Source organism: Ranitomeya imitator, chromosome 2, assembly GCF_032444005.1.
Source record: "Ranitomeya imitator isolate aRanImi1 chromosome 2, aRanImi1.pri, whole genome shotgun sequence".
In the NCBI taxonomy this organism is placed as follows: domain Eukaryota; kingdom Metazoa; phylum Chordata; class Amphibia; order Anura; family Dendrobatidae; genus Ranitomeya; species Ranitomeya imitator.
The window spans coordinates 373,349,724-373,371,605 of NC_091283.1; the positions used below are offsets into that span (position 1 = coordinate 373,349,724).

Below are 21,882 nucleotides of genomic sequence, written 5' to 3' on the forward strand. Positions count from 1 at the left end.
CTGTACCTGAGATGACAGTGTCCGTGTGTGTAATACTTGGAGCACATGTGTGGCAACCATGTGCCTCATCAGTACCACATGTGCGGCCCCAGGGAAGAAGCGTTATAGTAAGCGCTGTTCCCATGCGCTGGAGACTGCTCTTATCATTCTCTCCTGCTCTGACGGTGATCACAGGAGAATGATGAGAGTTATATTCAAGTGATAACAATAACAGCAGATGGCGGCTGATTGGACTATTAATCTCATCAGCCTACACCTGTTGCCTCTAATAAAAGTGACAGCAGGAGTGGCTGCCTGTGCTATAAATCAGTGTTCCCCAACTCCAGTCCTTAAGGACAACCAACAGATCATGTTTTCAGGATTTCCTTTATATTGCAAATGTGATGCAATTATCACCTGGGCATTACTAAGAAATCCTTAAAACACGACCTGTTGGTGGGCCTTGAGGACTGGAGTTGGGGAACACTACTATAAATAAATAAAAAAATCTTTCTGTCCCATGCTATAATCTGTGTCTGGGGGATATATAGTTTTCTACCTGGACGTTGCCGAGATTCGACCGTCCAGGCTGAGAACTACTGGTGAATGAGCTGCTACGAGCGCGGCATAATTGACCAGCAGTGACATCATCGTGGTTACCTCTGGTCACTGAGGCTGCGTTCCCAGTCGGGCTGAACTGCAGTGACATCAGCACTGTGGGAAAAAGTCAGTCATGAGGTCACCGCAGTTCAAGCTCAGTGACTTCACAGCAGATCACGCTGAGAAATTATTACGGTGATCTGCTGTGAACAGACAAAGTTATCAGGCTTCTCACTTCTTCTCACCCTACTACCTGCACCATCGACCCTGTTCCCTCTCACTTATTTCAGTCCATCCGCCGGCTGTAACCACAAACTTTACTAAAATACGTAACCTCTCTGTTTCATCCGTTATCTTTCCCTCCTTCAAACACATCAGCACACATACATTAGTTACAAAAAACATCCCTTGGCCAGATCTGCGCTGCTAACTACAGACATATCTTTATCTCTAAACTCCTGGAATGCTTGGTCCACTGTCGTCTCTCAGATATCTCTGACCCTTTACAATTCAGTTTCCGCTCTTTACACTCTACAGAAACCGCACTTACTAAAGTCTCTAATAATATACTAAAATCAAAATGTAATGGACACTACTCTCTACTGATTCTCCTGGTTCTCTCTGCAGCATTTGACACTGAGTCACCAGCTCCTCCTCACTATGCTCCGCGCTATTGTCATCAATGATACTGCTCTCTTGTTTTTCCTCCTACCAATCTGACAGCTCCTTTGGTGTACCAATTGCTGGCTTTTCTTCCCCTCCTCCTCATCTCACTGACCTTATTCGACAAACCATTAGCAAATTCGCTTTTCAGTACCATCTCTGATGCTGATGATACCAAATTATACACTTCTCTTGACATCACCCAAACATTACTACAAAATATCAATGATTATCTGTCGTCTCTAACTTTATGTCTTTCCTCTATCTAATGTTGAATTTGTCAAAAACTGAACTCCTTGTGTTTTTCCCCTCTACTACTCTATCTAAACCAATATTACCATTTCCATGTGTGGTTTCACCACAATTTCCAAGCAGAATGCCCGATCACTTGAGGTTACATTTGACTCAGATCTTTCTTTTACTACCTATATCCGATCATTCACTTGCTCATGTCACCTGTATCTCAAAAACTTCTCTAGAATTTGACATTTTCTTACTTTTGTCTGCTCAAAAATTCTTACTGTTGCTCATAATACAAGAAAAATATATCTTTGTACCGTGTTAGCCATTAGATTGTAAAATATTAATATTTGAGAGTCCTTAGTGGTTAGCCATTAAAAGGTAACAAATAGCAAGTTTTCAAGACGACTCAGGTCTCTTCATCAGGCATTGTATAACACAAAATCTGAAAAGGTATGTATTTATACGTAACAGGACATGGGAATAATGCAGTAAATAAGAAAAGGGCTACAATGATGCCTTCACCCTGTGCCACTTTTTACACTGGTTGACCTTCCACTATTGAATACAATATAAACTTACTAGTCTAACGCTCTAAGCTTGCCACAGTTTTGCGCCATACAACATCTTCTGCCTCATCTCAATCACCCTCACTATGCTCTCTATTTCACTAATGACCTAAGACTATCAACCCTAACAATCTGAACCTTCTTCTGCTTTCTCCAAAACGTCTCCTGTGCTGCGCCAGTTCTCGAGTGAACTACTACACTGTGTTCTAAATTATTATGCAAATAATATTTCCTCATATTTTCTCTAAATTACCCATCTGAATTGCAGTCATTGTTATTTTTCAGTCATCTACTATTCTAGTATAATTGCAATGTTTTGGAACAAACTGCCTATGAAAACAGTATCTTTTAAAAAAAAATAAACACTGAAAATGCATGTTCCAAATTATTATGCACAGCAGAGTTTTCAACCTTTTTTATTTAATTTTGAAAAAAAAAGGTCAATTGTGAAGTTCTAAGCATTATCAGCTTATTACAATATAAAATCAAAATGTTTTAAAGTGAAAACTTTATTCTAGGTGTTGTTACATTTGCACATAGGACCCCTTGTTCGAAAGAAGCTTCTGAACTGTCTCGTCCATTGAATTTGTCAGTTTGTGGAAATTGAAGTTTCTGCTTTAATTGTTTTGCATGTGGACAGAATACCCTCCCAGAGCTGTTGCTTAGATGTGAACTGCCTCCCGCCATCATAGACACTCCTTTTGATGATGCTCCAGAGGTTCTCAATGGGGTTGAGGTCAGGGGAAGATGGTGGCCACACCATAAGTTTGTCCTCTTTTATGCCCATAGCTGCCAGAGATGCAGATGTGTTTTTTGCGCATGAGACGGTGCATTATCTTGCATGAAAATGATCTTGCTGCGGTGAGTACGGTTCTTCCTCTTGAACCATGGCAGGAAGTGTTGTTTTAGAAACTCCACATAGATTATGGAGTTCATCTTTACCCCTTCAGGGATCATATAGGGGCCGACAATCTCTCTCCACATGATTCCAGCCCAAAACATTACTCCACCTCCTCCTTGTTGGCGCCTTAGCCGTGTTTTCATGGGGTTGTAATAATTATAAGGGATAACTCAGGAGACTCTTTGCGTGGATCAAGATGACTACAAGACACAGTTTTATAAGTGGTAAAGTCTATATGAAACACGGTGATACAAACAGGTGCAGAGAGAAACTCAAGTCCAACACTTGGTGCAAATATCAAACGCAGCTCAGCAGTCTATAGGAAACTTGACACGAATATGTCCATGGTAGTCCAAACACAGATAGAAATGCTTATAAGGCAGTTCAAAGCAAATCTTAGCTCAACCAGGGAAGCCTGGTTAAAAGTGTCTGATTTTGCAGAGCAGAAACAGCTTACATGTCCAGCATATGCAGAAGAAAGTAAGACGAGCAGCAGATGAAGGAGGATTACTGAACACTGGTGTATGCAGCAGGAACTCAGAGCAGAGTAACAGGATCTCCAACACAGGTTCACAGGAGGAGGTGCAGGTGCAAACAAGGAGCAATCAGGAGCAGGATGCAAAGCAGAATACTCTAGCACAGACTGAAGGCTGGGGTGGAGTTATATAGCAGGAAGACACAGGGCACATGAGACCAAAGACGCCATCTTGGAAAAGGGCAGTAATGCACAAAGGTAAAAAATGTCCTGACAGGGGTGTCCATCAAACAGCCATCCTCCACTCCATCCATCTGGACCATCGAGCGTTGCACGGCACTCATCGGTGAACAAAACAGTTTGGAAGTCAGTCTTCATGTATCGTTTGGCCCACTGGAGCCGTTTCTGCTTGTGTGCAGTGGATAGAGGTGGTCAACAGGATGGCTTACGCACAGCTGCAAACCTCTGAAGGACCCTGCATCTTGTTGTTCTGGGGACGTTGGAGGCACCAGCAGCTTCAAAAACTTGTCTGCTGCTATGACAAGGCATTTTTGCAGCTGCTCTTTTAACTTTACGCAATTGCCTGTTGGAAAGAGTCCTCAATTTTTCCTTATCAGCACCCACACGTGTGTGCTAAGAATCAGCTACATACTTCTTGATTGTGCAATGATCACGATGAAGTGTCTTGGCAATGTTGATTGTAGTCATGCCTTGACCTAAATAGTCCACAATTTGTTGCTTCTCAGCAGCTGACACATCCTTTTTCTTTCCCATTTTGGCCAAAAATGTAGGCTGCTTAATAATGTGGAACAGCCTTCTTAAGTAGTCTTGCCTTTATTTGGACACACCTGCCAAACTAATTTGCACAGGTATCTGCAATTGCTTTCAGTGATATAAAGAGCCCTGACACACATCACCATCAATGAGTTTAAATGACAAACAAAAAAATTCTAACCTTCTCACTCCTAAACTCTTTGTGCATAACATAGTAACATAGTAACATAGTTAGTAAGGCCGAAAAAAGACATTTGTCCATCCAGTTCAGCCTATATTCCATCATAATAAATACCCAGATCTACGTCCTTCTACAGAACCTAATAATTGTATGATACAATATTGTTCTGCTCCAGGAAGACATCCAGGCCTCTCTTGAACCCCTCGACTGAGTTCGCCATCACCACCTCCTCAGGCAAGCAATTCCAGATTCTCACTGCCCTAACAGTAAAGAATCCTCTTCTATGTTGGTGGAAAAACCTTCTCTCCTCCAGACGCAAAGAATGCCCCCTTGTGCCCGTCACCTTCCTTGGTATAAACAGATCCTCAGCGAGATATTTGTATTGTCCCCTTATATACTTATACATGGTTATTAGATCGCCCCTCAGTCGTCTTTTTTCTAGACTAAATAATCCTAATTTCGCTAATCTATCTGGGTATTGTAGTTCTCCCATCCCCTTTATTAATTTTGTTGCCCTCCTTTGTACTCTCTCTAGTTCCATTATATCCTTCCTGAGCACCGGTGCCCAAAACTGGACACAGTACTCCATGTGCGGTCTAACTAGGGATTTGTACAGAGGCAGTATAATGCTCTCATCATGTGTATCCAGACCTCTTTTAATGCACCCCATGATCCTGTTTGCCTTGGCAGCTGCTGCCTGGCACTGGCTGCTCCAGGTAAGTTTATCATTAACTAGGATCCCCAAGTCCTTCTCCCTGTCAGATTTACCCAGTGGTTTCCCGTTCAGTGTGTAATGGTGATATTGATTCCCTCTTCCCATGTGTATAACCTTACATTTATCATTGTTAAACCTCATCTGCCACCTTTCAGCCCAAGTTTCCAACTTATCCAGATCCATCTGTAGCAGAATACTATCTTCTCTTGTATTAACTGCTTTACATAGTTTTGTATCATCTGCAAATATCGATATTTTACTGTGTAAACCTTCTACCAGATCATTAATGAATATGTTGAAGAGAACAGGTCCCAATACTGACCCCTGCAGTACCCCACTGGTCACAGCGACCCAGTTAGAGACTATACCATTTATAACCACCCTCTGCTTTCTATCACTAAGCCAGTTACTAACCCATTTACACACATTTTCCCCCAGACCAAGCATTCTCATTTTGTGTACCAACCTCTTGTGCGGCACGGTATCAAACGCTTTGGAAAAATCGAGATATACCACGTCCAATGACTCACCGTGGTCCAGCCTATAGCTTACCTCTTCATAAAAACTGATTAGATTGGTTTGACAGGAGCGATTTCTCATAAACCCATGCTGATATGGAGTGAAACAGTTATTCTCATTGAGATAATCCAGAATAACATCCCTCAGAAACCCTTCAAATATTTTACCAACAATAGAGGTTAGACTTACTGGCCTATAATTTCCAGGTTCACTTTTAGAGCCCTTTTTGAATATTGGCACCACATTTGCTATGCGCCAGTCCTGCGGAACAGACCCTGTCGCTATAGAGTCACTAAAAATAAGAAATAATGGTTTATCTATTACATTACTTAGTTCCCTTAGTACTCGTGGGTGTATGCCATCCGGACCCGGAGATTTATCTATTTTAATCTTATTTAGCCGGTTTCGCACCTCTTCTTGGGTTAGATTGATGACCCTTAATATAGGGTTTTCATTGTTTCTTGGGATTTCACCTAGCATTTCATTTTCCACCGTGAATACCGTGGAGAAGAAGGTGTTTAATATGTTAGCTTTTTCCTCGTCATCTACAACCATTCTTTCCTCACTATTTTTTAAGGGGCCTACATTTTCAGTTTTTATTCTTTTACTATTGATATAGTTGAAGAACAGTTTGGGATTAGTTTTACTCTCCTTAGCAATGTGCTTCTCTGTTTCCTTTTTGGCAGCTTTAATTAGTTTTTTAGATAAAGTATTTTTCTCCCTATAGTTTTTTAGAGCTTCAATGGTGCCATCCTGCTTTAGTAGTGCAAATGCTTTCTTTTTACTGTTAATTGCCTGTCTTACTTCTTTGTTTAGCCACATTGGGTTTTTCCTATTTCTAGTCCTTTTATTCCCACAAGGTATAAACCGCTTACACTGCCTATTTAGGATGTTCTTAAACATTTCCCATTTATTATCTGTATTCTTATTTCTGAGGATATTGTCCCAGTCTACCAGATTAAGGGCATCTCTAAGCTGTTCAAACTTTGCCTTCCTAAAGTTCAATGTTTTTGTGACTCCCTGACAAGTCCCCCTAGTGAAAGACAGGTGAAACTGCACAATATTGTGGTCGCTATTTCCTAAATGCCCGACCACCTGCAGATTTGTTATTCTGTCAGGTCTATTAGATAGTATTAGGTCTAAAAGTGCTGCTCCTCTGGTTGGATTCTGCACCAATTGTGAAAGATAATTTTTCTTAGTTATTAGCAGAAACCTGTTGCCTTTATGGGTTTCACAGGTTTCTGTTTCCCAGTTAATATCCGGGTAGTTAAAGTCCCCCATAACCAGGATCTCATTATGGGTTGCAGCTTCATCTATCTGCTTTAGAAGTAGACTTTCCATGCTTTCTGTTATATTTGGGGGTTTGTAACAGACCCCAATGAGAATTTTGTTACCATTTTTCCCTCCATGAATTTCAACCCATATGGACTCGACATCCTCATTCCCTTCGCTAATATCCTCCCTTAAAGTGGACTTTAGACAAGACTTTACATAGAGACAAACCCCTCCTCCTCTCCGATTTTTACGATCCTTTCTAAACAGACTGTAACCCTGTAAGTTAACTGCCCAGTCATAGCTTTCATCTAACCATGTCTCGGTTATTCCCACTATGTCAAAGTTACCTGTAGATATTTCTGCTTCTAGTTCTTCCATCTTGTTTGTCAGGCTTCTGGCGTTTGCGAGCATGCAGTTTAGAGGATTTTGTTTTGTTCCAATCTCCTCACTGTGGATTGTTTTAGAAATGTTCTTACCTCCCTTCAGAGTATGTTTTCCTGGGTCGTTTTTGTTCGAGTCTAATGTTTTTCTTCCCGTCCCCTCTTCTTCTAGTTTAACGCCCTCCTGATGAGTGTAGCGAGTCTTCTGGCGAATGTGTGTTTCCCAGGTTTGTTGAGGTGTAGTCCGTCTCTGGCGAGGAGTCCATCATACCAGTAATTCACACCGTGGTCCAGGAATCCAAATCCTTGTTGTCTGCACCATCGTCTTAGCCAGTTGTTTGCATCAAGGATCCTGTTCCATCTCCTGGTGCCATGCCCGTCTACTGGAAGGATAGAAGAAAAAACTACCTGTGCATCCAGTTCCTTTACTTTCTTCCCCAACTCTTCAAAGTCCTTGCAGATTGTCGGTAGGTCCTTCCTTGCCGTGTCATTGGTGCCAACATGTATCAGAAGAAATGGGTGGACGTCCTTGGAGCTGAAGAGCTTTGGTATCCTATCGGTCACATCCTTGATCATCGCACCTGGAAGGCAGCATACTTCTCTTGCAGTTATGTCCGGTCTGCAGATGGCTGCTTCTGTGCCTCTCAGTAGTGAGTCTCCCACCACCACCACTCTTCGTTGCTTCTTGGCTGTACTTTTTGCTGTCACTTGTTGCTGTGTGCCCTTTTCTTTTTTGCTTGCTGGTATTGCTTCATTCTTAGGTGTGCCATCTTCATCCTCTACAAAGATTTGATATCGGTTCTTCAGTTGTGTGGTTGGTGATTTCTCCATGGTCTTCTTGCTTCTTTTGGTCACATGCTTCCACTCATCTGCTTTTGGAGGTTCTCTGACACTTTTTTCACCTTCTGTGACCAGTAGCGATGCTTCTGTTCTGTCTAGGAAGTCTTCATTCTCTTTGATGAGTTTCAAAGTTGCTATTCTTTCTTCCAGACCCCGCACCTTTTCTTCTAAAAGGGCCACTAGTCTACACTTCTGACAGGTGAAATTGGATTCTTCTTCTGGTCGATCTGTGAACATGTAGCACATGCTGCAGCTCACCATGTAGGTTGTCACATCTGCCATGTTGCTCCTAGATCCTGCTGACTTGCTGTGTGTTTTCCTTCTTGTGTAATCTACTCAGCCAAGCTCTCATGCAATAATGTCCTACGGCGCGCGGTTTGGTGATGCTTTCGAAGCAGCTGGTCCCGGCTGTACCCAACGATCTTCTAGCTTAGGGAGACTTCGCTTCTCCCAGAAGGCACCTGGAATATGCAAATTAGCCTCCTGAAGCTTGAATCCCTGGTTTGGTGATGCTTTCGAAGCAGCTGGTCCCGGCTGTACCCAACGATCTTCTAGCTTAGGGAGACTTCGCTTCTCCCAGAAGGCACCTGGAATATGCAAATTAGCCTCCTGAAGCTTGAATCCCTGGTTTGGTGATGCTTTCGAAGCAGCTGGTCCCGGCTGTACCCAACGATCTTCTAGCTTAGGGAGACTTCGCTTCTCCCAGAAGGCACCTGGAATATGCAAATTAGCCTCCTGAAGCTTGAATCCCTGGTTTGATAATAATTTGGAACACAGTGTATAGATAATTACCAGTATCAAACTAACTATTTCCTCTTTGTCCTTATTAAATTTTCCTCAGAATCTGGCATTATCGGTTTATGCACCCTCCATACACTTAGTAGCACTCTGTGCTGGTGACCAGTTCATGCAGCGTTATTTGAATACCCCGTTGTTAAATTGATGGCTTAACCACACTTTTTACCATTCACCTTTGGTGGTTTCATCTATTTCCTCATACATTCTAAGATTATGAGTAGGGCCCTCACTTCTCTTGGTATGTGTAGAATTATGTGTTACTCTCTCATATCTTTATTGTCTGTACAAGTCCCCTATGAATTGTGAAATTCTGTGGAATATGTTGGAGCAATAGAAATAAAAAAATACAATTATTATCATAGCCATCACAAAATGATGTAAACATATTTCCAGACTCATTATATAGGTTTATGCAAATTGCCTCTTCAAAGAAAAAGAGGACTTGAACTCTATAGCGCCACCTGTTGGAAGCAGTGATCCTACAAGTCACAATCAACCCTTTAACGAGTCTTGCAATATGACTTAGGATAAAATGGCTAGGTGAGAGGCTCTGGACTGGGATCTAAGGGGTAAGGTTTCTCCTTATGGAGAGTGACATACCAGCTTTGGCTTGTCAAGGTAAGGAGGCTTATTCGCCGTCCAATGCTCCTCTGGGAAATGTAATATGCAAATTACCTCTTCAAAGAAAAAGAGGACTTGAACTGTATAGCGCCACCTGTTGGAAATAGCGATCCTACAAGTCACAATCAACCCTTTAACCCCTTTTTCGACATGCCCCGTACTAGTACGGCGCATGTCGGGTCCCCTTCTTTGATGTGGGCTCCAGCGGTGAGCCCACATCCAAGTCGCGACATGTCAGCTGTTTTCTACAGCTGACATGTGTGCACAATAGATGCGGGTGAAATCGCGATTCACCCGCTGCTATTAACCTGTTAAATGCCGCTGTCAAACGCTGACAGCGGCATTTAACCGGCGCTTCCGGCCGGAAATGAGCGCATCGCCGACCCCCGTCACATGATCGGGGGTCGGAGATGCATCAGGATGGTAACCATAGAGGTCCTTGAGACCTCTATGGTTACTGATGCCGGCCTGCTGTGAGCGCCCCCCTGTGATCGGCGCTCAATAGCTTGGCAAAAGTTAAAAAAAATGTTTTTAAAAATATGAAAAAAATAAAAAAATATCTAAAAGTTTACATCACCCCCCTTTTGCCCCATCCAAAATAAAACAATTAAAAAAACACAAACCTACACATATTTGGTATCGCCGCGTTCAGAATCGCCCGATCTATCAATAAAACAAAAATATTAACCTGATCGCTAAACGGCGTAGCAAGAAAAAAAATCGAAATGCCAGAATTATGTTTTTTTGGTCGCCGCGACATTGCATTAAAATGCAATAGCGGGCAATCAAAAGAACCTATCTGCACAAAAGTGGTATCATTAAAAACGTCAGCTCGGCATGCAAAAAATAAGCCCTCACCCGACCCCAGATCACGAAAAATGGAGACGCTACGGGTATCGGAAAATGGCGCAATTTTCTTTTTTTTAGCAAAGTTTTGAATTTTTTTTCACCACTTAGATAAAAAATAACCTAGACATGTTTGGTGTCTATGAACTCGTAATGACATAAAGAATCATAATGTCAGGTCAGTTTTAGCATTTAGTGAACCTAGCAAAAAAGCCAATCAAAAAACAAGTGTGGGATTGCACTTTTTTTGCAATTTCACCGAACTTGGAATTTTTTTCCCGTTTTCTAGTACAAGACATGGTAAAATCAATGCTGTCGTTCAAAAGTACAACTCGTCCAGCAAAGAATAAGCCCTCACATGGCCATATTTACGAAAAAATAAAAAGGTTATGGCTCTGGGAAGGAGGGGAGCGAAAAACGAAAATGCAAAAACGAAAAAGGGCCACGGCAGGAAGGGGTTAATGAGGTTTAGAAAACCTGGGTGTTTGATAATTCTGTAAAACTAGCTTTACTTCAGCACTTATTATTAAAGAAGTGAATTTATTCATATCAATTACCTGGAGATGTGAGGCGCTGGGGAACCTCCACAATTACATCCTTGTACTGATCTTTGTGTTCTTCTAAATACTCCCACTCCTCCATGGACAAATAGACAGCGACATCCTGACACCTTATAGGAACCTGACACATACAATGATAACATCATCAACCAGATCCCTTCATAGCATCACTGTAATATGTCCCAGCATTCCCAGCAGTGTCACCTCTCCAGTCAGCAGCTCAATCATCTTGTTGGTGAGTTCTAGGATCTTCTGGTCATTGATGTCCTCATGTATCAGGGGGTAAGGTGGAGGCCCTGTGATTGGGCTCAGGGGTCTTCCCCTTCCCTCAGACACACGGTCCTGACAGCGCTCACTAGAGGTCTTCTTCACTACTGTGTAATCCTGTTTATGGAAAAACACATTAATAAATTTCACTACAGACATTTCCAGATTCCTCACCTCTACAGTTCTGTTCATCTGTTATTCCCATAGATAAGAATGATGTAATGTGACGTTATCAGAATCTCTCACCTCACGAGTAAGCTGGAAGAGGATCTCTAGGGTGAGGTGTAATATCCTCTCTGCAATCTCTTTCCTGACACTATCCATCCTTGACGGGTCAATCAGGAAAATTCTCTTATAGAAGATCTTCACGGAAAGGATCCAATATTGTAAGGACCTGAATGGGAAGAAGATGATGATGTAACATCATAAAGATCCCATGTAATAACAAAATTACTAGAGGTAATAAGGGAAAACAATTGAGGAGCTATATCATGTAGAGGTTTCTTTTCTCATGAAATATAACATGAAGGCAGTTCCTACCTGAAAAAAATGGATATTTCTGAAAATTATGTCTTGACAGAGCACATCATTAAAGTTTGAAGGGTGGTCTGAAGTCAAACTAAATTTCATACTAAATCCTCATATATTTAGTGCCGTAATCTAAGCTATTTTCTAATATACCTGTATTAAAAACTCCCTGCCATTCTCTAACTACACTATCTAACAGCTTTTCTATATTTTCCAGTTTCCTGTGTGATGAAACAAAGCACCGAGGAGATTGCTTAAGGGCAGAAAAGAACGAGATGGCCTGAGGTCAGCGAGGAATGCGGAGGAGATAGCCTGAGGTCAGAGAGGAACGCTGGGGAGATGGTGTGGGGTCAGAGAAGAACGCTGAGGAGATGGCCTGAGGTCAGAGAGGAGCGCTGAGGAGATGGTGTGAGGTCAGAGAGGAACGCTGAGTAGATGGCCTGAGGTCAAAGAGGAGCGCTGATGAGATGGCCTGAGGTCAGCGAGGAATGCGGAGGAGATAGCCTGAGGTCAGAGAGGAACGCTGGGGAGATGGCCTGAGGTCAGAGAGGAGCGCTGAGGAGATGGCCTGAGGTCAGAGAAGAACGCTGAGGAGATGGCCTGAGGTCAGAGGGACGTTGAGGAGAAAGCCTAAGGGTAGAAAAGAACAATGAGGAGATGGCCTGAGGTCACAAAGGCACACTGAGAAGAACGCTGAAGAGATGGCCTAAGGTCAGAGTGTTATGCTGAGGAGATGGCCTGACGTCACAGAGGAACGCTGAGGAGATGACCTGAGGTCACAGAGGAACGCTGAGGAGATGGCCTAAGGGTAGAGAAGAACACTGCAAAGATGGCCTGCAGTCAGAGAGGAACACTGAGGAGAAGGCCTGAGGTCAGAGAGGAAAAGATGGACTGGAGTCAGAGAGGAACACTGAGGAGAAGGCCTGAGGTCAGAGAGGAAAAGATGGACTGGAGTCAGAGAGGAACACTGAGGAGAAGGCCTAGGTGATGACTTACCAGAAAAAGAACTTAGATGTGACATATGATGGGAAACTTGACAAAATGTTAATGGAGCTCATTATGGTCAGTGAGGACAGCCAGACTCAGCTGGTGTGTGTCTAATAACGAATCTGCCCCAGCTGTTTCCTGTTCCTGCACTCCCCACAATCTGTCCCTCTCATCTGCTCTTGTAGTTGGCAGATATCTATATACACATGGCAGAGCTGGGGGCACTATCTCCGGGAATGGAGGGGTTACTGCCCCCTGCCCCGACCAGTAATGGGGAATCTCCAGCACCTACCTCCACCTGCAGAGCCGCACACCACATATATGGCTGTTCTGTGCGCACAGGACCTGTGATGAGGTCACAGGAGGGGAGGAGTCAGGGGTCACATGATCAGGGGCCTCAGTGTATGCAGGACTCTGCTGTGCTGGTTGTCATGGGGCTGGATGAGGGGAAGTTTATGTGTGGGGTCAGGAGGGGTTTACAGTGTGGATGTAGCAGAGCCGTGTGTACGAGGTGTACGGAGCGGAGCCGTGTGTGTACGAGGTGTACGGAGCAGGGCCATGTGTGTATGAGGTGTACGGCGCGGAGCCGTTTGTGGAAGAGGTGTTCGGAGCGGAGCCGTGTGTGTACAAGGTGTACGGAGCAGAGCCGTGTGTGTATGAGGTGTACGGAGCAGAGCCGCGTGTGTACGAGGTGTACGGAGCAGAGCCGCGTGTGTACGAGGTGTACGGAGCAGAGCCGTGTGTGTACGAGGTGTACGGAGCAGAGCCGTGTGTGTACGAGGTGTATGGAGCGGAGCCGTGTGTGTACAAGGTGTACGGAGCAGAGCCGTGTGTGTATGAGGTGTACGGAGCGGAGCCGTTTGTGGAAGAGGTGTTCGGAGCGGAGCTGTGTGTGTATGACGTGGACGGAGTGGAGCAGTGTACATATGCGGAGCATAAGTTTCTATGATATCGGAGTTTTCCCCTTAGAGTTCACATTTATCAGCATAAATCAAATAAGTCCAATGTTGTTCCTGAAAAGTAGGACGAGTGTCATTCGAATACAATGCGATTTTCCTCACCTACCATCCATCTGACATCCGGTGACCTTACGTCAGCACTAGACCCTGCAGGGGGGGTTCTCACTCGAGATTTCTCGAGCATGCTCAGGGATCCTCCGAGTATTTTTTACTGCTCAGAGATTTAGTTTTTCTTGCCGCAGCTGAATGATTTACATCTGTTATCCAGCATAAGTACATGTGGGGATTCCCTTGTAACCAGGCAACCCCCACATGGCTAACAGATGTAAATCATTCAGCTACGGCAAGAAAAACTAAATCTCTGAGCACTAAAAAATACTCGGAGGATCCCCGAGCATGCTCGAGAAATCTTGAGTAACGAGTATATTCGCTCATCACTAGTCTCAATGTGATCTCGCTGCCTTGCTGAGCGCTCGCGTCAAGCCACCGCTCTACAAACCACCCAGATGTAGCAGAGCTGGAACTCTTCATGGGACACTATCAGATAGGGGTTATCTATGGATAGGTGAGGCATATGGTGTTTTATTATTTTTTATTTTTACATTAATAAATGGGTAAAAGAGGGTGGGGAGTGTTTATTTCAAATAAAAGACTCTGTTTCTTTCAATTAACTTTACTCTGTATGTGTCTTTATTACATTTGACTATGGGGTTAGTAATGGGGGCGTCTTATTAACACTTCTCCACTACCAAATCCTTGGCTTGATGTCAGCTAACATTACAAAGCTGATATTAACCCCAATACTATTACCTCACTTCCTCCGCACCAAGGCAAGTGGGAAGAGAGGAGGCTAAGCGCCAAAATTGGCACATCTAATGGATGTGCCATTTCTAGGGCGGCAGAGGGCTGATGTTCTTAGTCTGGGAGGGAGCCAATATCCATGGCCCCTTCTTAGACTAGTCCGCAGCTGGCAGCCTAGCCTATGCTGGTCATTAATTATAATGGGAACCCCTTTTTAATAATCAGTAAAGGCTAAATAGACCACTGTGAGCTGATATTAATATCCTGGGAAGCTCCATGTTTATTACCCCATTCATAGACTATAAACATCAGCCCCCAGCTGTCAACTTTCCCTCAGCTGGTTAAGAAAAATTAGAAGGACCCAACACCATTTTTTTCTTTTAGTTATTTTTTAACTAAACACATGTACATTAAGCTACACACACACTGCACCAATTATATATGTCACTGACATCTATCTATTCTACGTATATATCTATTCTAATCTATTCTGACAGTTGTGAATTTTCTGTACTTGGCTGATGAAATGGATGAGTAAAAATCGGGGTACTGCCCCTAAACACAGTGTCTGCAAATTGAGATTCTGGTTTGGCTATTATCCTAAGTCATGTGACAAGGCTCGTTAAAGGGTCAACATTGACTTGTAGGATTGCTACCTTCCAATAGATGGCACTAGAGTTCTAGCTCTCTTCCTCTCTGAAGAGACAATTTGCATAATTAGCATGTTACCCAGAGGAGCATTGCGGCTTTAAGTCTCCTCATCTCGGCATGCTTAGCATGTCGATCTCCACAAGGAGAAACAATACTTTTTGGATTAAAATCGGACAGCACACACATGGTCCGCAGATCATAGATGAACAGAATAATTGACTAACCGTCAGAGAGCAATCCGATTTTTTATCGGATTGCACTCATTCAATTTTAACTGTAGATGAGTATGAGCCCTTACTACTACATACAATTAATATATAAAAGTTTCAGTGCTTGTTAACAAATCAGGACCTAGAGACTCTAAGTTGAACAGGCAAGTCCTGCATGAGGAACATGAATGCTAAGACCAGGCAACATAGTAACATAGTTACATAGTTAGTAAGGCCGAAAAAAGACATTTGTCCATCCAGTTCAGCCTATATTCCATCATAATAAATCCCCAGATCTACGTCCTTCTACAGAACCTAATAATTGTATGATACAATATTGTTCTGCTCCAGGAAGACATCCAGGCCTCTCTTGAACCCCTCGACTGAGTTCGCCATCACCACCTCCTCAGGCAAGCAATTCCAGATTCTCACTGCCCTAACAGTAAAGAATCCTCTTCTATGTTGGTGGAAAAACCTTCTCTCCTCCAGACGCAAAGAATGCCCCCTTGTGCCCGTCACCTTCCTTGGTATAAACAGATCCTCAGCGAGATATTTGTATTGTCCCCTTATATACTTATACATGGTTATTAGATCGCCCCTCAGTCGTCTTTTTTCTAGACTAAATAATCCTAATTTCGCTAATCTATCTGGGTATTGTAGTTCTCCCATCCCCTTTATTAATTTTGTTGCCCTCCTTTGTACTCTCTCTAGTTCCATTATATCCTTCCTGAGCACCGGTGCCCAAAACTGGACACAGTACTCCATGTGCGGTCTAACTAGGGATTTGTACAGAGGCAGTATAATGCTCTCATCATGTGTATCCAGACCTCTTTTAATGCACCCCATGATCCTGTTTGCCTTGGCAGCTGCTGCCTGGCACTGGCTGCTCCAGGTAAGTTTATCATTAACTAGGATCCCCAAGTCCTTCTCCCTGACAGATTTACCCAGTGGTTTCCTGCTCAGTGTGTAATGGTGATATTGATTCCCTCTTCCCATGTGTATAACCTTACATTTATCATTGTTAAACCTCATCTGCCACCTTTCAGCCCAAGTTTCCAACTTATCCAGATCCATCTGTAGCAGAATACTATCTTCTCTTGTATTAACTGCTTTACATAGTTTTGTATCATCTGCAAATATCGATATCGATATTTTACTGTGTAAACCTTCTACCAGATCATTAATGAAAATGTTGAAGAGAACAGGTCCCAATACCGACCCCTGCGGTACCCCACTGGTCACAGCGACCCAGTTAGAGACTATACCATTTATAGCCACCCTCTGCTTTCTATCACTAAGCCAGTTACTAACCCATTTACACACATTTTCCCCCAGACCAAGCATTCTCATTTTGTGTACCAACCTCTTGTGCGGCACGGTATCAAACGCTTTGGAAAAATCGAGATATACCACGTCCAATGACTCACCGTGGTCCAGCCTATAGCTTACCTCTTCATAAAAACTGATGATTGGTTTGACAGGAGCGATTTCTCATAAACCCATGCTGATATGGAGTTAAACAGTTATTCTCATTGAGATAATCCAGAATAACATCCCTCAGAAACCCTTCAAATATTTTACCAACAATAGAGGTTAGACTTACTGGCCTATAATTTCCAGGTTCACTTTTAGAGCCCTTTTTGAATATTGGCACCACATTTGCTATGCGCCAGTCCTGCGGAACAGACCCCGTCGCTATAGAGTCCCTAAAAATAAGAAATAATGGTTTATCTATTACATTACTTAGTTCTCTTAGTACTCGTGGGTGTATGCCATCCGGACCCAGAGATTTATCTATTTTAATCTTATTTAGCCGATTTCGCACCTCTTCTTGGGTTAGATTGGTGACCCTTAATATAGGGTTTTCATTGTTTCTTGGGATTTCACCTAGCATTTCATTTTCCACCGTGAATACAGTGGAGAAGAAGGTGTTTAATATGTTAGCTTTTTCCTCGTCATCTACAACCATTCTTTCTTCACTATTTTTTAAGGGGCCTACATTTTTAGTTTTTATTCTTTTACTATTGATATAGTTGAAGAACAGTTTGGGATTAGTTTTACTCTCCTTAGCAATGTGCTTCTCTGTTTCCTTTTTGGCAGCTTTAATTAGTTTTTTAGATAAAGTACATGTCCTTCTCAAAAAATTAGTATATAGTGTTAAATTTCATTATTTACCATAATGTAATGATTACAATTAAACTTTCATATATTATAGATTCATTATCCACCAACTGAAATTTGTCAGGTCTTTTATTGTTTTATTCCTGATGATTTTGGCATACAACTCCTGATAACCCAAAAAACCTGTCTCAATAAATTAGCATATCAAGAAAAGGTTCTCTAAACGACCTATTACTCTAATCTTCTGAATCAACTAATTAACTCTAAACACATGCAAAAGATACCTGAGGCTTTTATAAACTCCCTGCCTGGTTCATTACTCAAAACCCCCATCATGGGTAAGACTAGCGACCTGACAGATGTCAAGAAGGCCATCATTGACACCCTCAAGCAAGAGGGTAAGACCCAGAAAGAAATTTCTCAACAAATAGGCTGTTCCCAGAGTGCTGTATCAAGGCACCTCAATGGTAAGTCTGTTGGAAGGAAACAATGTGGCAGAAAACGCTGTACAACGAGAAGAGGAGACCGGACCCTGAGGAAGATTGTGGAGAAGGCCCGATTCCAGACCTTGGGGAACCTGAGGAAGCAGTGGACTGAGTCTGGTGTGGAAACATCCAGAGCCACCGTGCACAGGCGTGTGCAGGAAATGGGCTACAGGTGCCGCATTCCCCAGGTAAAGCCACTTTTGAACCATAAACAGCGGCAGAGGCGCCTGACCTGGGCTACAGAGAAGCAGCACTGGACTGTTGCTAAGTGGTCCCAAGTACTTTTTTCTGATGAAAGCAAATTTTGCATGTCATTCGGAAATCAAGGTGCCAGAGTCTGGAGGAAGACTGGGGAGAAGGAAATGCCAAAATGCCTGAAGTCCAGTGTCAAGTACCCACAGTCAGTGATGGTGTGGGGTGCCATGTCAGCTGCTGGTGTTGGTCCACTGTGTTTCATCAAGGGCAGGGTCAATGCAGCTAGCTATCAGGAGATTTTGGAGCACTTCATGCTTCCATCGGCTGAAATGCTTTATGGAGATGAAGATTTCATTTTTCAGCACGACCTGGCACCTGCTCACAGTGCCAAAACCACTGGTAAATGGTTTACTGACCATGGTATTACTGTGCTCAATTGGCCTGCCAACTCTCCTGACCTGAACCCCATAGAGAATCTGTGGGATATTGTGAAGAGAAAGTTGAGAGACGCAAGACCCAACACTCTGGATGAGCTTAAGGCCGCTATTGAAGCATCCTGGGCCTCCATAACATCTCAGCAGTGTCACAGGCTGATTGCCTCCATGCCACGCCGCATTGAAGCAGTCATTTCTGCCAAAGGATTCCCGACCAAGTATTGAGTGCATAACTGAACATTATTATTTGTTGGTTTTTTTGTTTGTTATTAAAAAACACTTTTATTTGATTGGATGGGTGAAATATGCTAATTTATTGAGACAGGTTTTTTGGGTTATCAGGAGTTGTATGCCAAAATCATCAGTATTAAAACAATAAAAGACCTGACAAATTTCAGTTGGTGGATAATGAATCTATAATATATGAAAGTTTAATTGTAATCATTACATTATGGTAAATAATGAAATGTAACACTATATGCTAATTTTTTTAGAAGGACCTGTATTTTTCTCCCTATAGTTTTTTAGAGCTTCAATGGTGCCATCCTGCTTTAGTAGTGCAAATGCTTTCTTTTTACTGTTAATTGCCTGTCTTACTTCTTTGTTTAGCCACATTGGGTTTTTCCTATTTCTAGTCCTTTTATTCCCACAAGGTATAAACCGCTTACAGTGCCTATTTAGGATGTTCTTAAACATTTTCTATTTATTATCTGTATTCTTATTTCTGAGGATATTGTCCCAGTCTACCATATTAAGGGCATCTCTAAGCTGGTCAAACCTTGCCTTCCTAAAGTTCAGTGTTTTTGTGACTCCCTGACAAGTCCCCCTAGTGAAAGACAGGTGAAACTGTACAATATTGTGGTCGCTATTTCCTAGATGCCCGACCACCTGCAGATTTGTTATTCTGTCAGGTCTATTAGATAGTATTAGGTCTAAAAGTCAATTAAAAGGCAATTAATGTGGTAACAACTCCTATTTGTCATGTGCCTCTATGGTGACAGGTCATCCTTCCTTAGGATTGATATCCTCTTTAAAAAAAAAAACTACCTAAAGCTTCACCTTCGGTTGGAGCAGCTAAGCTCCATCTTTCATTTCTGTCCTGTTACCATGGAGACCCAAAGGAGAGTTGCAACTTTGCCACTTCATGCTCCATTCCCATCTGTTTCCATGAGACAAAACCAAGATTGCACTTATGGTCTCTTGTGTGTGAACAAACCCTCGGGAGCATGGGGGTTCAGAGACACCCGACTTAGGGAGCTTCCGAGTGGTATTCGAGGTACCAGGCCATACCTCGTCAGTGGCCTCATCCCTTTTGACTCTTAAGACACAGCACCAACACCTTAGTATGCTTTACACTTCTGTACCCTGGTTGCAGAGTTGGCTTGGAACGAAGAGGCTCTGGTGGCAACCTTCTGGCAGGGTCTGTCCAGTCATACTAAGGATAAATTGGCAGGCAGAGATCTTCCATCCTTCCTGGATGCTCTTATACATCTGGCTACTAGCAATGATCTCCATTTCCATGAGTGAGCTCTGAAGCAACCTCAAGTTTCCTCTAGTGGCAGATAACCCAAGCTAGCACCCACTTTCCAGTACCCCTTGCTGCCGCAACCCATACCTCCTGTTATAGAGCCAATTTAAAAAGGGCCAAACTTTCTGTTTATGAAAGACAGCGAAGGTATAGAGAGAACGAATGCATGTACTGTGGACGCAAATGGCATTATGTTAGTCAGTGCACAATGAGGCCGTGAAACTCTAGCACCTAGGGTGCGCCGGAGAGATGACCCTAGGTGAGAAGTATTGCTCTCAAAAACTCTTGACTGAGGTCACCCTGGTCTGGGGAGAGACATGTCTCTCTACGGCATCTCATTTAGACTTTGGCTCCGCTGCTAATATCATCCATCAATTAGTAAACTGTTCTTCTGGTCCTTCCATGGTTGCGTTTACACATGCTGGTTGTAAAGTGGTCCAGTGGCCAGAAGCTTCTGTGGGAACCTTTTTGTGTTACCAACTGCTTTGTCAAGGTCTTGCTCAAGGCTCACCTTCCATGCCATCGAACATTTCTTCCCTGCCCACCTATTATCATGACTTTGTAGACATCTTTTGTGAAAAGAAGGCATAGATTTTGCCACCCTATAGACCTTCCGATTGTTCCATCAATGTTCAGTCAGGCACTCCTCCACTACATTGCCGGGTGTATTCTCTATCCCTGCCAGAGGCTGGTGCCGTGTTGGAATATATCCAAGAAAACTTAGCCAAGGGATTCCTCCTTAAGTCCTCTTCTCCTACTAGTGCCAGCTTCTTCGTGACTAAGAAGATGGTTTCATACATCCCTGTATTGATTATTGGGACCTTAACAAAATCACCATTAAAAGAGGTTGTCCGGTCTAAACTAATAAGTCTGCAATCACTCTATGTAACTGAATAACTCAAGCGCACTGTGCTCTGCAAGGATTCACCGTTTTCTAAGCCGGCACCATCTGCTACATATGCGTCCACACCCAATATCATCACATCGTGTGTGGTGGGGGGCACATTTGCATGATACTGAAGAGCACCGTGAAATGGGTATCTTAGTGTGTGGGAACATATAGGGGCATATTTACTTTGTAAGTCCTGTAAAGTTTTGGGATATGGTCTTCTGCGACCCCGGTGATTATTTTTTTCTTGTTGGGGAAAGGGCCCAAATAGACTTTTGCTCTGGGACCCCATGTTTTATATGTACACCCGTGGTCACTGACCCTGGTTCCCAAATTTGCCTGTGCTTCTATATAATAAAAAAACTGGAGTTGGCTGTGCCAAACATTGCTTATGTTAGTCGTCACATTCAGTCCTGCACAGAAGCACACTGGGAGCATCACCTGTTACTTGGTGAGCCTGTCTGATCCTGTTTGGTAATTAATCATCTATTTTATTAATGAGAACCATGAAATGCATTATACCAGCTTTTTTTGCCCATTCCTGCACAGGGGCCCAACATGCTAGTCCAAGCCGGGTTGATTTTCAAGGAGAGGCGTAGCTAGGGTTTTGGTTCGGGGGGGCCAAGCTTCTGAGTGGGCCCCTAGCCAGGTAACCTTGATTACAACTGGGTGACGCTCCCTAACAGTGGAAGAGAACCTCAGCAGATGACCACGCTGTTACTGAAGATAATCTCTATATAAAGACCAACATGGATATTACCACCATATGGTCAGTGGTTAATACCAGTCCTACAGAACATATAAGAGATTACAGTACAGTTACAGACAATGACTTACCACTGACGTTCTTTCTGATGGAATCGTTCATTTTTCCCGTCTTTTCCATCTGGCC

General features: G+C 43.1%; 1 protein-coding gene across 1 annotated transcript in view; it reads right to left on the reverse strand.

Annotated features, from left to right (window-relative positions):
- LOC138666608 (oocyte zinc finger protein XlCOF8.4-like) overlaps window positions 1–21,882 on the reverse strand; it is a 147,041-nt gene that overhangs the window by 72,710 nt on the left and 52,449 nt on the right. The window contains exons 3-4 of the mRNA XM_069754805.1: window positions 11,141–11,320; window positions 10,934–11,057 (exon numbers count right to left, since the gene is read on the reverse strand). Of these exons, the coding sequence (XP_069610906.1) occupies window positions 10,934–11,057; window positions 11,141–11,320 (304 nt within the window). The remainder of the gene's footprint in view (window positions 1–10,933; window positions 11,058–11,140; window positions 11,321–21,882) is intronic.